The sequence below is a fragment of the Colobus angolensis genome, unplaced genomic scaffold (assembly GCF_000951035.1).
Source record: "Colobus angolensis palliatus isolate OR3802 unplaced genomic scaffold, Cang.pa_1.0 Scaffold259, whole genome shotgun sequence".
NCBI classification, from domain to species: domain Eukaryota; kingdom Metazoa; phylum Chordata; class Mammalia; order Primates; family Cercopithecidae; genus Colobus; species Colobus angolensis.
The window spans coordinates 3149196-3165451 of NW_012115810.1; the positions used below are offsets into that span (position 1 = coordinate 3149196).

The window sequence follows — 16256 nt, forward strand, 5'->3', positions numbered from 1 at the left end:
TTCCTCTAAACCCTCCAACTGTTTTGGTCTTCATAGAAAGATAGTTTCCTGGTAATTCAAAGCATCAGATTGACTACTTTCTTAAAAAAAGCATCAAGTGGAATAGACATTTTTCATGATATTATGTGAGGAAGAGTCTTCTGAGCAAAAGATTTTTAAAAATACTTGATTGAAGGCAGCTATACAATTTTTTTTAAATGTAGCACTACTTAGATTGTTTCATATGCTAATATGTATTGTGAATCTTCAAACTGGAGTGCAGTTTGGAACATTTTTTTCAAATTTATTTAACCACACAGCCCTTTTGAGAGTGGTACCACATGAGACTAGGTTTCTACTGAATACACTTGGAAAAATGCTGGTTCAACTAAACAATCAACAGGATTTTAAAATTTAAATGTTGTAAAAAAAAAAAAAAGGTGAAACATCTTATACTTGTGCTCCCTCTTAAGTGGGAGATGATTATTTTTTTTTTAATTCTAGGGAATATGATTTTAGAGTCAAACCCTAAAGACCTAGAAAATTCTCTTCTATTTTGGTTTTTAACACTATGACAAATTCCTTTCTCAGGAATAGTCTCTGCATTTTTATTGGCATAACCTGAAATTATTCATAAAGACTTTGAGACTGTAAAATTGGGCACTAATTGATACTTAGAATTGTACAAGCAAACTATTTAAACTAAACTATATTGAGAGGGAGACAGAGAAGAGAGAGAGAGGGGAGAATTTGGGGCCAAATGTTTGCAAATGTTTTCTTTATAACTTCAGTAGTTTGCTTTCTTTCGCTATGTCTTTGTACATAAAGATTAGCAAATTTTGGAGAATTGCATAAATATTTCCTAAAATGACTGATATGACTGAATCATTTAACTTAAGAAATAGATTATCTTTTTGGAAATTCCTTTTTTTAGGGGCAAATTCCCAGAGTTAAAACATTTAATTGTGATCAACTTAGTGAATACCTAGGTCATTTATACCAAAAATGACCCTTGATCTATCTTCTGGTACTACTTTCTGAGAATATGAAAGGGATCTTCCATACACATTATAAAACAGGAGAAGGAAAGACTTCAGACAACAGCTTCCTGCCTCACTTCATGTAATGCAATTTGATTATAGTCACACAGCTATTATTGGCAAAACTTAGTAGTAGGACCCAGGTTATCTAACTCTTAGTTCTTTCTACTCTAATACAAATTCAAGAAACTTCTCTGAGGATCTACACAGTATGAAATTCTTAAATAAAGTATATAACAATGTATTACTTAAATTGATGTGTTTTTAAATTTATGTCTTACCTATAGTGTCCTTCCAATGGGAGTTGTACTGTGCCCTCATCTTCCATAGCTAGCATACTTTGTTCTTCCTGAAAAGACAAATGTAAAGTATATAAAGTGAACCTGATGAATCTCCATTTTACATTAAAGAAGAAACACAGATTAATGTTTCATTATCTCATTAACCTCAAGACCTTCCACTCTGTTTGCATTTATTAATGTTAGCATAGGTCCTTTCAATAAAGTATCAGCTACCAAGAACATAAGTAATTAATGAGAGTCTCATAACACAAAGTAATTTAAATGCTAACAACAATCTCCTTCATGTCACTCAATAAAAAACATGTTAATTTCTAAGCATATTTTAAAAAAATTAATCTTCATAAGAAAAATGTATGGGTGATATAATCAGTTTTATTGTTATAAAGGTGAAATTATATTCCTGGAATGTTCTATGAGGAGGGGATGAGAAATGTACTCAGAACAGTGGTTCTCAAACTTCAGTTTACATCGGAATTCCCTGGTGGGCTTGTCAGCAATATTCCCCAGAAGATCTGACTCCGTAAGTCTGGAGTATAGAGGGCATAAGAAGTTCTAGTTCTAACAAGTTTCCAGGTGATGTTGATTATGCTGGTCTGGTGACCATATTTAAAGAACCAGTACTCTCGAGAGTTGGAAAGAGACAGTAAAAGATACTAATATCTCCCTGTATGGATCAAAACACAGATGTGTCCTGAGAGAGGAGGAAATGGAAGATTTGACTCCATTTGGATGTGTTTTGGGCTTTTGTTTTACACTTCAACTTTATTCTTATAATGACAATATTCCATCTTTCCTCAAAGGGTGGAAATGATTTTTATATTCATACATGCATTTCTTTATACATAGCATTTTAAAACTAAATCTTTGGGATGAAGATAATCTTATGGCTACCATACCGAAAAATTCTGGTTTCGTTTTCAAATAATGTTATCATCAAAATTTTTCCATGAACCAAAAAAAGACAGTTATTTATAGATTGCAGCTTTTATTTAATACATTTATTTAAAAATGGGTCAGTTCAAATAATTACTTCAGGCCATTTAAAAAGTTAGAACTACTGATTCTAACTCCAGAAATGGAATTTTAAGATCTATAAGCATAAAAAACGAGTTGACCCACTGCCCAAATGGAAACTGATGAAAGAAAATAGGGATGACCCCAAAGGCTCATTTCCTCTTTCAATAGCTTAGCAGAGCTAAGCCGGCCTGAACCAGCTTCCAGAGACACCTTGATCTTTGGCTGATTTTATTATTCCCGGCATGCAAGACTTTTCCTAGTGTCCTTAGTAACCAGGCCTTGACCCCCTCTCGGATATCCCATAGTCTGAATATTCCATGTCATATTTCTTGTTATCTAAAGAAACAAGTGTTTTCTAGTGCCTCTTCAGCTAACCTATGAACATACAATGCAATGTGGGAGCAGATCTCATTTCTCTCTTGGAGTACTCTCCCATGCTGGTCAAGGAAAGCACCTCTCTCCTGGGACTTTGGCTGCGGTGCATACAGAATCTCTATGCCCGCTCTATGCTTCGGGATAATGGAGATGCCAGAGACTGCATGAGCTCTGCTACTTCCATGCTTAGAAGCTTTCCCCAGAAACCCTATGTTGTATTTGTTCTCTGTGAAGCTAATGGCATGTGCATTACCCTTTTGCATTCTGGTAACTAATTTTATTTTCTCTCTTTGTTGTTCTTAAAGGAGAAAGTTTTCTTTTAGGGCCTATCAAATGTATTCTACTTGTATATTGTGCCTATTCTCCTTGTCATTTGGCCACACTATCAGAACTAAGTCAAGGTGAATGGAGATTACCATTGGTTTGAAATCATCCATTCAGGCATTTTAGCAGAGCTGATCTGCAGCCTAGGTTGAGGCTTGCCTTACAACTGAGTTAGTCATAACATATGAAATATATTACATACATAATATATCTTGTAGGCACATCCTGGCAGTCATGGGCAGAGTATATGCATCATTTCAGGTAGAAAAGGTTCCTTTTTCTATAGCAAAGGTTATCTTAAGGTACATGGAGGGACATAAAAAGTAGACACTCAGTGATACCAAAGGCTACATAAGCAAAGACAAGATGCAATTCTTTCCTTGGTTGCCCACTGAAAGGTGAAGCCTGGTATATGGTATCATTTCTGGCTAATCACGAGTAAAATGTCAAGAAGCAAGGTGGAATGGTTTAAGAAAGAGTAAAATGCAAAAAAAAGCTGAAGAGAAGAACAGTGCCGTTGGTGCTTAGGTTACCTGGCAGCAGAAAACGAATGTTCAAGATTCAATCTAACAGCAAAAAATTGGACCAAAGCTTTGGGAACAATTTTGGTTTTTCTTCAGATGATTTTCCACTTTTCTCTCAAATTGCTTTCAATAATTATTTTGCACTCTGTGGCTTGTTAGCATGTGTGGGCTTTATACTAGTCATAATTCTATCCAAACAAAAACTCATCACCTCTAAAGATAGCTTTTCCAAGCCATGCTTATCTGAAGAGAAGGGTGGCAGAGCAGCCGCTGCCTTCAGTGCCAGAAGGAAGCTGGGTGGGCCCCGGAGCGCGGGGATGGAGGGCCGGCTGCATCCCGGCAGCACTGTGAGAAAGCCAAAAATTGAGGCTTTCTGAGGAGGAGCAGTCAAATCAGGCAGTAGCCGTCACGACAGCCACAACCTAGGTTATCTCAATCAGATCAGAAAAGAAAGAGACAGTGAGAGCACAAAGCTAACTGAGTAGTTACCAGCGTAGAAGTCAGAAAAGTACCTTAAAACAAGTTCCATTCAGCTCTTAATTGTTCTTTGTGAAGCTACAACATGGGGAAGACGTTAAGGGGGTGATGATGAAAGTTTACCCAAGAACCTTTGAGAGAGTTCACCAATTTAACTAGGGGGGTGTTTATGCTATGATTTAAATGTCACCTTTTAATTAAGATAGCCAAAGCAGTTTTCAGATATAAAATAAGTGAAGGACAATTAATGCTATGTCCAGTACAAGGCAAGAAAACTGAGGCTTAGAAAAACAAGTCTACTCCAGAACACTCAAATATTTATTGAGCATGTATTATGTGCTACGCACATAGTTAGCAAGAAGAATAATCCAGGAGCTATTAATTAATCCATTCAAGGGCAGGTAGTCTGTTAGGTACTGGGTGTATAACAATGAAAAGAAAGCTATAAACTCGACTCTCAGAAAATTTAAGGGATCATTATGAAAAGTACCAAAGTCAAGGTTGTAGCAAGGAAGAAACCCTAGGTGGGAGGAAACAATGTAGGCCAACCCTAAAAGTGAGGAATAAATAAGATGTGTTTGCATGACAGTGAACAACGAGCCTGGTTGGAGCCAAAAGTCTGTGCTGAGTAGAGGCAGAAGAGATAAATTGAAGTCAAACCCTGGTGTGGTTTGATAATAGGGTGTTACATATTGAATTACATCATGAATTTGAATTGTATTTAGTGATAACATTAAAGTTATGATTCATATATCATGATACCTAACAAATAACAAAGATAGTTATACTTTAATTACCTTTAGTGAAATAGGTTACATTTACAGCTACATCCATTTTCAGACACAGTGTGTATCTATGTAGGAGCCCTCAAATATCTTAAAGTACAAACAACGGCAGCAGAGACCAATATTCACAAGTATGCTTAGAGTGTTAGAGAGGGAAAATATTCAGCAATTTTAGAATTCACATGATAAGAAATGGAAGATTCTTCAGAAGTTAAGCTCAACCCTTTTATTTTGCCCAAGAGGAAATCAAAGTCTACAGAACATAGAAGTGTCAAACCATTTTCTTCCTCAACTACTAATAGAATAGACAATGCTGTGAACATTACATAAACATATAATCTTTGAAAACCTCAAGTATTATTTTTATAATAGGTATTACTTATGATTTCCAATGGATAGAAGAGCCAATACATAAGACTAACAATGAAAGTGGAAAAGGAAAAATGGAGGGTCCATATAGATATAGAGTTCATATCAATACATAAATGTGACATATATTTTTCATCAGAATATTTGATTCTGTGTCTCTAAGTAATTATGTAAATTACTGTTAAGTAAAAAATTCTGATAGAGTATTCTTGTATTTAGAAGATTATATTTGATTCTGTGGTTTTAGGAAAGGACTTATCTCAAACTTTAGCACCAGAATCACCTGGAGGTCTTATTAACAGAGATGGTTGGCCCCATCCCCAGAGTTTTGATTCAATAGATCTGAAGTAATGCCCAAGAATTTGCATTCTAGGTTGCCAGGTGTTGGCTGATGTGGCAGTGGTTCTGGAACCATACTTTGGGCAACCACTGCTTATGGAAGAAGAATATGTTTGCCCCACCCTAAGATTCAATTAGAAATGGTATTTCTCTGTGTAATAATTTGGCCATGCTTTCCAAATCCATAACCAATTCTGATCTATCTTAGCAGTAAGACATCCTCTGTAATTTGTTTGGTTGCACTTGTTTTTGATTGCTTTTATGTTTTCTTGGCCTTTTTCATGATCCTGCATTGGGATCACAGGTTCCCATTTGCCCTCTTCTTGTTTTCCCCTATAGTTTATGTTAGAGTGAACCCCCAGTAAATCAAGAAGTATCACTATCATGATCACTTCCACAGAGTAGAATTTCTAGGATTTATCCAACACTAACTCCCTTTCCTCCTACCCAGGAGCAAACATTCTGCTGGGATTTTCTGCCTTTAACAGTAAGTAGCCTTTTGTCAAATGTGTACAATGGCCTAGAGAATATTTAAGTAGGAAGGAAGGCATGTTGGTACTCTGAGCACATTTGGACATCCAGAATTTGATTCTGCAGTCTTCCCTTTACACAGAGCAATGTGCAAAATGTCAGGGTTCCAATATTCATTTCTACCCTGATTATAATCCTTTCTTTCTAAAAACTGAAGCATATGCATATGCATATGCATGAAGTACATGAAAATTTGGAACAGAAGCTCTGCGACCTTGGACTGGCCTGTGTAGCTATTTATTCTGCTTAACTCATTATTGAATTTTAAGGTCAAATGAATGTTTTCTCAGTGCCATAAGACCAGAAATGGGCTACTGATAGGAAAACCCTGGAGGCTAAAGGTACAAGCTTGTATCTATCATCAAAAGGACAAGAGGTGAGCCTACTTTAAATTCAAGTCTCAGGGAGCTGAGACATTTCTGCTATTTGCCATCTTGCCAGTTCATGATCAAAGTTACTCTATTAATTTGAGCAATTGCAGAAATGCAACATTTCTGGAGAACTTGTCCATTTACCACCTTAACACACAATCTCCTAGAAGACTGGACCTTAGTATAAGATGCCATGGTAAGATCACATCCTTCCACCGAGTCTGTAAGCCTCAAGAAAATAGAATACCAAGATCTGGGCAAACAAGTAGAAAATCAACCAGGAACTGAACTTTTAGTATAATTCTTCCTAAATCTTCCTACTGCCTTTACTGACCATATTCTTTGAATACTAATTCTAAGCTAGAAAGTGAAACTCTTTAAACTTCCTTTTTTCTCTCCTGTTCAATGAAGAATTAGCTGTCTTTGCACTAGTCAGAGCTGTATTTTATTGTTCAATTATAGATTATTTCTTGACTGTATTATTGGTTTTCTTGTTTCTTTCCATGTACTGAGGATCACATGAAAGTATCATCATATTAATCCATTTGAGATTTTAAAGATCTATAAACCTGCCTAGTTAATGTACTACGAGGCTTTTCCCTCTAACTTGGATATAAAGGATTTAGCAGTAAAATTGCCCAGTAAATCTTTAATCTATTTTTGTGTCTTTTCAGAAAGCATGAGTTCTAGGAAATTTAGTAATATTTAGTTACTTCCAAAATCTTTATCTTCATAATCAGAGAACAGTAAATGCCCATTAAAGTGCAGTGGGTATACAATATAAAAACATTAGACACTGATTACATATGTTCTCTGCCCTATGAGATTCATAAATTCCAAAATGGGCATATGGCACACACACATATAAGTACCATATACGCATAGCTGTGTGAGTGGTTCTGGGAAGTGGGAATGGCAAATTCTAATAAATTCACAATTATTATTAAGCTTGTTCTCTCCTATTTCACAGAAGAATAAAAGGAGAATCTGAAATTTTCTTTGAATTACAATCAGAAAAATATTAAACATTACATAATAGATTACATATCATTTTTCATTTTGTGAACTTCTAAAAGGCAAGAATGTTTTACGGTATGAGTATGATCTAAGGAGAATACTGTGAAAGAGAATTATATGTCTGGGGCTGTGTTCATTTTTTTTCCAGAAGCAATAAAAACAGTTAACAAAAAAGGCAGAAAAATGAAGCAAAATTACATATGTAAGTTACTGCTTGAGTATAATTAATAGTATAGTAAGTGCTCCCATAAAGTTGTTGATAGCTTCTTGGAGACTGTGACATTAAATAAAGTAAAGAACAAATAAAATCAATTTTACCACAGGCTAATTGATATAAACAAGAGTTAAATTCCTATGGCAATTTCTGGTGACAAAAACATCACCAAACTTCCAACTAAAGACCCAAAATGTTTTTAATATTAAACATTGAAATAAATGTGAGCTATACAAACATGTAAGAAAAATTAATAAAGCACATAAGATATTGAATTAACAAATTTCTGGTGAGTCAGTGAATGACTGAGGTCATAGTGGGGATGGATCAAATCAAGGAATAAATGTTTGCAAAGTGAAAATTGTAAGGAGCACAACCTACCGCCAAGCACTTCAAAAACAATAGCAAATATGGCTGTGTTCACTGAGCATTTTCATACCAAATTGTTTTTGTACATTTGTGTGATTATTGTATACTTGATGAATTTTTATTTTATAGTCATTTATATTCATTTATTCATTCCTTTTCCAACTCACTTATTCCAGTTCAAGGTCGAGGGTGGCTGGAGCCTATCTTGGCAGCTCAGGGTACAAGATGAGAACTAAGACTGGCCAAGACGTTATTCCCTTGCAGCACACACTCACACACACACCCACATTCACTCACACTGAGCCAATGTAGGAACACCAATGAACCTAATGGGCACATTTTGGGGATGTGGGAGGAAACTGAAGTGTCCAGAGAAAACCCACACAGATATGAGGAGAATGTGCAAACTCCATACAGACAGTGGCCCTGGCCAGGGATTTTTTTTTTTTTCATCAACATTATTAACAATGCTGTATTATTCAAGGGTCTGCTGTTCTGACATTATCAAAAAGACAGGAAGGGAAGCTCATAGCCAAGAGCTTTTTCATCAAAATTAAATTAATTTAAACCTTGTTGGGTGTTGCATTTGATGTCAATCATTTTATTTACATCAAATACGGATAATTTAAGGTTTTAGTATTTCTGTGTTCTAGTGTCCATTTTATTTAAATTTAACTTGTGCCCAGTTATACTATATTTTTCTTGAAGAGTATCTGAGGATGAAAGCAAACATTTACTAAAGCCCTAAAAAGAAATAGAGACTATCAAAATATCCTAGTCAAAGTTGTTTTTTGTTGAGACAGAGTCTCGCTCTGTCACCAGGCTTACTTCTGCCTCCAGTTCGAGTGATTCTCCTGCTTCAGCCTCCTGAGTAGCTGAGACTACAGGTGTGCACCACCATGCCCAGCTAATTTTCGTGTTTTTAGTGGACATGGGGTTTCACCATGTTGGGTCTTATCTCCTGAGCTCGTGATCTGCCTGCCTCAGCCTCCCAAACTGCTGGCATTACAGGCATGAGCCACCGCGCCTGACTCAATTATTTTCTTAAAAAGCACTAATATTTAAATAAGAATATATCAAATAGAAAAAAGCAATAACAATTGTATAATATGATCTTTAGTGTTAACATTAATATTACTAGAAGTATGATTCTAAGTATTGCCGTCTACAATATTTGGAAAAATTGAAATATTCTTACAGAATTAAGACACATCATGATGATGATGAATCTCTATCTGTGGGAATCCATTGTCAGTGATAGAACATCATGTAGAGTAAGGGAATTACCAATCACACATTATGTAGCCATATTGGTAGAAATTTCTGAGAAAAAAACCTCATTTGATTTATGGCCTGATCTGACCTCACTAAATGAACTAAGACCTCCGAAACATCTGCAAATGAATTCCCCAAAGGAAATAGGAGATACATCTATGGTTTGAGAAAATAGAAAGTTGATACATTTACTGACTACTTATAGAGAAAAATAGCGTAATTCTCATCGAGTATTTTATTTCAATTTCATTTCTATTTACGTGAAAATTTTGTTGTGTTTTACATTGTATGGTCTCTTATTTTCCCCTCATTTACACTCTTTGCAATTTTTATATACTTAAAAAAATGTTGATTAAGTAGCTTTCAAAATAGACTCAGGCTTAGATATAAACTTTAAATATGCCATGAAACTTAAAATACATTGTTATACTATATAAAATAGAATAAAATAAATAAGTAGCCTGTAAAAATAATTAAATTCCAGAAGTTTCTCCAACATCTACTCAATCTTAAATCACTTCGAAAGCAAATCAGATCAACACTTTTCCTAGTAAACATTTCACCTATTTCAAGAATAAATAATTCTTCATTAGAATATTTTGATTAAAACTCTGTTCCCTAGGAAAATGCCAACAGTAATAATGTCTCTTCTTTTTATTCTCACATATGTAACAACAAAACAATGACTGCACGATCATAATTTGGAAATAGTTAAGTATCAGCAAGTTTCTGCCATCCATGGGGAAGGAATCAGAAAAATGAGCCATACAATTTGGAGGGTTAGTACAAGGTATTTCTGTATTTCATTAGGATTTGGTTTCCTCCTGTAAGATCTTCATTCTCTCTCTGTTCACATCTTTATGATTTTAAACATTAAACTTCCAAACTAGTCTGCTTGTGGTTATTAGTGATCACTGTCTAAAGACACAACTGTATAAAGATAAAAACAATAATTTAGTTTTGCAAAGAAATATTACTATGTTCCTTTTTTCTTTCTTTACAAAACATTGATTTTGCTCTTACTTCTTTTTCAGCATCTTCCAGTTTCTTTTTCTTACTCTCGGGCATTAAATCATCCAACCAGCTGAGTTCCCGCTTCGTGAACAACAAGTCCATCAACTTTCTTACAAATACCAGGGCTAACACCTGAAGTAAATAATAAACTAGTTTAAAGTGGAAAAAAAATTAAAGCGAGAGGTGTAGATTTGCCTGTATGGTTTCTGGTAGAAACAATTTCTATTAGGCCTGAGATTAAAGTAAAAATTAAAGATACATATGTATAAAACATTATCTAGTCTTCTGCTTCCTTCATTTTCTTTTCTTACTACATGCCCAAAATAATGACTATGATTTTACCCAATATGAGAGTCAATTAAATAAGCTGTTTAAAAAATATATATAAAATGAATTTGACTGTTTCCTTAAATACATGTAGTTAATAGTTTATACCATATTAAATTAACACTAGAACATTCTTATCTATATTAATAATTACAAAATTATTTAGTCATTCAAATTCACTATAGTTTTTGAAGTATTTGAAACTTGCCTGAAACATTTAATACAATGCTATTTTTAAAATCCTCCTAATTTTTCACATTTGCCAGTATCTTTAATGTTAAATTTTGGAATGATGCATTTTTCCATCCAGCTTCAATTAATTCAGACAACCACAAACATTCAGAGTGATAGAGACAAAAAAAGAAATCACTGAAATTCATAGGCATTCTCAAACCCTATCTTAGTCAATACTTTTAGCGCCAAAAGTTATATTTTCCAATAGTTGTTCAAAATGACTCTGTTGTTTTTTTAACAAAGAAACGGCGAAGTAACCGCTGAGCTAAAGCCAGCCCAAACCATCATTCTTAGCAAACTATCACAAGAAGAGAAAACCAAACACCGCATGTTCTCACTCATAGGTGGGAACTGAACAATGAGATCACTTGGACTCGGGAAGGGGAACATCACACACTGGGCTTATCATGGGGAGGGGGGAGGGGGGAGGGATTGCATTGGGAGGGGGGAGGGGGGAGGGATTGCATTGGGAGGGGGGAGGGGGGAGGGATTGCATTGGGGAGTTATACCTGATATAAATGATGAATTGATGGGTGCTGACGAGTTGATGGGTGCAGCACACCAACATGGCACAAGTATACATATGTAACAAACCTGCACGTTATGCACATGTACCCTAGAACTTAAAGTATAAAAAAAAAATAAAAAATAAAAAAAATAAAAAAATTAAAAAAAACAAAATGACTCTGTTGTTCCAATTTCAGTTCATGTGTCTGTTTCCAAAGAGAACAGCAAATCAGAGAAAGAGAAAAAGAGTTGACAGAAGTTTCATACCATCATGGGAAAGACAATAGCAGCTCTTGAAACTTTTATTATCCACAAAAGGCCAAGGCAACTCATCTGAATAATCGTGAAGAGATGCACTTTTCGAAGCGGTACATGCCTTAGGTATATAAAATCTGGTTGATGTTTTGCAGGCATCCAGAAGAGCTTTATCCTATCAAAGAACTAAAAGATTAAACAGACTAAATTGTTTTTAGGTGTAAGACAACAATAAAAGTAGGACAAGTTGATGTTTAATATGGTCCAAAATTTTAGGTTAAATGACATACCTGGATAACACTAAGTTGATACCTGGGCATCAGGACAATGGGATTGTTATGCTTACCCTCTGAAACACTACAATTTCAGTTTAATAATAGCCCACATTTTCTTGAATATGGAGATGGGTTACAATTTAGAAGAGTTTAAAAATAGGAAGCCAATGTTAAATATTGCTACCTTGAAGAGTGGAGCCCTGTGAAGCAAAACATAACTACCATCTTCTTTTTCCTTGACACATCACAAACTCTTCCTTTATTTGCCCCTCAATATTGGGATTACTGGACTTGCATTCTCTGTCTTCTTTTCTCCTGGAATAGTTCATCCATACCCATGGCTTTGACCTTCACATACTTGCTAAGGATTCACAGACCTACATCTCTGCCTTAGCTCTCTCTTGGGTTCTAGGCCCTTATCCAGCTGCTAAGTACGGTATTTTAACCTCCTTATTTTGACTCTGTTGTTTTGACTTTGCCCATTTAATCTCCAACAAAAGTTTAGATGCTGTCTTTATGAACACAAACATCTTAACCATAAAAATTTAACCTAAATAAATTTTTGTTAATAAAGTATGTTCCAGAGCAAATTTTGTTAACTCTATTTAATTTCTTGATTAACTTTATATGCAGCACTGTCATTTGCATATTTTCAGTTGTATTTTATTAAAATAACTTTCATCTCAATGTTATTTCTGTTTCAATCTTGCCATAAAGATAGTACATAGTATTACATAAAACTATTGTTATAGTACTGCATACTATTATGTTACAGCTTTGACTTTGAGGGCTTTTTTTAAATCAAGCAAACCAATTTTTCTCAATTGGAATTTTATAAATTAAATGCACACAGGAAGCTTAAATCTTTAATCACATTTTATTTACTAACAAATCATACTACATGATGTTTTTTTTTTATGTAGTTTTATTTTATGTAGATTGTTTGGTTTATTGTTCTTCGGCCAAGTTTTGCAGTTTTCAGTGTTTCCAACTAGAGGCGATTATTTAGAAAATAATGGTTTCAATCACTGTCAGTCACTGTTTTATTTCATGCCATCTCTACAGTAACATCCATTACGCATTTTCAAAAAGTAATATTAGATTTTATTTTTTAACTAATTTATTTTAAAAACTATAGGCAATTCTCATCAAATATGTCAAATTAATATGCAACGGAACAGTTGTCCATTGAGTCAAAATGTTAGAGTCAAAACACCCTGTTTCACCAGGACCTGTTTGTATATATAGTAAGAATCTCAAACTCAACATAAACCTATCTTCCCTTCTGTGTTCTGTGTCTTATGGCATGACATGGCCTTCCTTCCCTCAGTTATCTAAATAAGAATCATACACACATTAGTTCATTCCCCGACCATTCATTTATTCATATTCATTTATATATTCCAAAAACATTATTGAAACATTATATGCAGACTACTAAGTGCTGAACTCATTCCTGACTACTCTCTCTCCATTCTGTCCATGTATATGTCATTAGGTTTTAAAACTTCTATTTCCTAAATATTATTTAAACTTAAAAGTCATTAAATAAACAAAAACTTGGTGCACGGTAGCGGTAGGAATAGGAAAGAAATAAAATAAAATCTTCTGGCTTACAATGGAATATTTCCTTTTCTATAGAACTAGTTTTTCCCAGCCACCATTTCTCCATTTGTGAAGCTATGTTATTGCATAAGTGTACTTCAGTGTGTGGGTGCTTCAATTGTTATTGTTTAAATGGCACATTTGCTTTACTTTGGATTCCTGAAGTGTTGGAATGAATATAGATGTGGGTATATAGCTGAATACAGAAACAGCATTCATGAGAACACTGTGATCTGTTTTTTCTGCCATGTTTCACAGTGAGAAGCTCAGATAATAAGTTTCTTAATATTGCCAAACAAGCAGGTAACATAGATTCCTTCAACAGGGTAAGAGAGTAACATGCTCCTGGAACTGTTGATATTCAGCATATGTTTAAATAATAATCATCATCATGACAAATGTATTCTGAGTTTTACATTTGGTTTTTATTATATCCTAGTATCAATATCACATTTCCCCACCCAGTTAGCTACAATTCCAAATAGGAATTTCAACTTCCTGGGCTTGGGGTCACTTACATTTTCACAAACCCCATTTCTCAGTGTGAGACCCTGTCCGTCAACGTGTGCCCCAGCTTGCTGTTTCATTTGTGTTCTTTAAAACTCATTATATTTCACTCATGGGCCTTTGATAATGTTTTCTTCAATTTTCATTTAAAAGATTCACATCCCAAGTAACTCCAAAACTTGACATTCTTGTTTAATTCTAAACCTCATGGGTATAAAATCATGTGGAATTAGAGGGAAAAATCTGTTGAAACCTATCATCAAAATGATTTTACTTTGTTTCTTAAACTTCTGCTGCTGTATTTATGTGAGTCTGGGGCCTAATAATAAATACTTTTCACTTACAGATGAGATTAGTACTCATGAAACTTTTGCCAAAGGCAAAAAAAAAAAAGGAAAAAGAAAAACAAATATAACAAAACCTCTTCAGTATTCTTCTCTAATGCCTTACAAAACCAATTCTATCGAACTACCCTTTTCATACATGAAATTTTAAATGAGCAAATTATATGTAATTTGAGTAAAATTAAAATACATCACATGGCTCAACCATCTCCCTCTCCCAGTTAATTGTTTCCCAGTGTCAGGATGAAGAGTCAGTCATACTATCAATTTTGGGTGTTCCGTGACCTGCAATGACTTCATACTTAAGTTTGCCTCAGACTGGCACCCAGTACCGTCTTAAGGCCTAAGTGCTGCTGCTTCTTCCAAAGTCAGAAGCTGGTTAGTCATTCGCTCAGGAACAGAGATCCTGCGCTGCCTGTCCTGCAGGCTAACTATCCTCTTACATGCTATGAACAGCAGTGAGTCTAACTGTGTCACAGAAAAAGCCGCAATTTATTTTTGCTTTTCAGTTGACAAAATACTATATGATAAATAAGCCTCTAATCTCTTTTTCAAGAACATTGGAGTATTGGGCTAAATAATGTTAAATTATAAGACAAGATTATTCAAGGGACAATTTAAGTAAAAATCTATTAGTTTGCTAGGACTGTCCTAAAAAATTACCACAACTTGGTGGTTTAAATCAATAGAAATATATTCTTCCACACTTGTGGAGGCCAGAAGCCTAAAGCAAGATATTGGCAGGGCCACACTCCCTTTGAAGGTCTTAGGGGAGAAAACTTCCTTGTGCCTTCCAGTTCCAGGTGGCTCCTGGCACCCTTGATTAATGGCAGCAAAACTCTAATCTCTTTCTCCTTTTTTTTTTTTTTTATTTGTGAGACAGAGTCTCCCTCTGTCATCTAGGCTGGAGTGCAGTAGCGTGCTGGGTTGAAGTGATTCTCCTATCTCAACCTCCTGAGTAGTTGGGATTGCAGGCATGCACCACCACACCCAGATAATTTTTGTATTTTTAGTAGAGACTAGGTTTCGCTGTGTTGGTCAGGCTGGTCTCAAACTCCTGACTTCAGGTGATCCACCCACCTTGGGCTCCCAAAGTGCTGGGATTAGAAGTGTGAGCCAACTATGCCCGGCCTTCCTACATCTTCATATGGCCTTCTTCCCTGTGTCTCTCTGTGTCCTCTCCTCTTCTTCTTCTTCTTCTTCTTTTTTTTTTTTTCCTTGAGACAGAGTCTTGCTCTGTTGCTCAGGCTGGAGTGCAGTGGTGTGATTTCTGCTCACTGCAACCTCCGCCTCCTGGGTTCAAGCAATTCTCCTGCTTCAGCCTCCCGAGTGGCTAGGACTATAGGCGTCTGCCACCATGTCCAGCTAATTTTTATGTTTCCAGTAGAGATGGGGTTTCACCAGGTTGGCCAGGATGATCTTGATCTCTTGACCTCATGATCCACCCACCTTGGCTTCCCAAAGTGCTGGGATTACAGGCGTGAGACACACCGCACCCAACCCCTCTCCTCTTCTTATAAGGACCACAGTCATTAGATTTAGGGCTCACCCTAAATCCATGATTATCTTGTCTTCATATCTGTATCTAATTACATAGGCAAACAGTCTATTTCCAAATAAGGTCACATTTTGAGATGCCAGGTGGACATAAATTTTCAGGAAACACTCACTATTCAACCAATAACAGTATCATAAAAGAAATATGTGGGAAGAATTTGCCTACAGCTTCTGTAAACATTTAGAATACACTTGTGGAGGTTTTAAAATGTGTCCACAAATTCTTTGATACTCTTCTCTTCAAGAGATAAGAGTCTCCTTTTTCCCTTCACTTGGGTGCAAGCTGGACTTAGTGGATAGCCTCTAACAAATAGAAAACGTGG

General features: G+C 35.4%; 1 protein-coding gene across 4 annotated transcripts in view; it reads right to left on the reverse strand.

Moving 5' to 3' along the window:
• Positions 1–16256, reverse strand: part of SLC4A10 (solute carrier family 4, sodium bicarbonate transporter, member 10) — a 379697-nt gene that overhangs the window by 9548 nt on the left and 353893 nt on the right. For all 4 annotated transcript variants that reach the window (XM_011947103.1, XM_011947102.1, XM_011947100.1 and 1 more), the window contains 3 exons: positions 11658–11831; positions 10332–10454; positions 1301–1368 (listed from right to left, as the gene is read on the reverse strand). In XM_011947103.1, coding sequence (XP_011802493.1) covers positions 1301–1368; positions 10332–10454; positions 11658–11831 — 365 coding nt within the window. The remainder of the gene's footprint in view (positions 1–1300; positions 1369–10331; positions 10455–11657; positions 11832–16256) is intronic.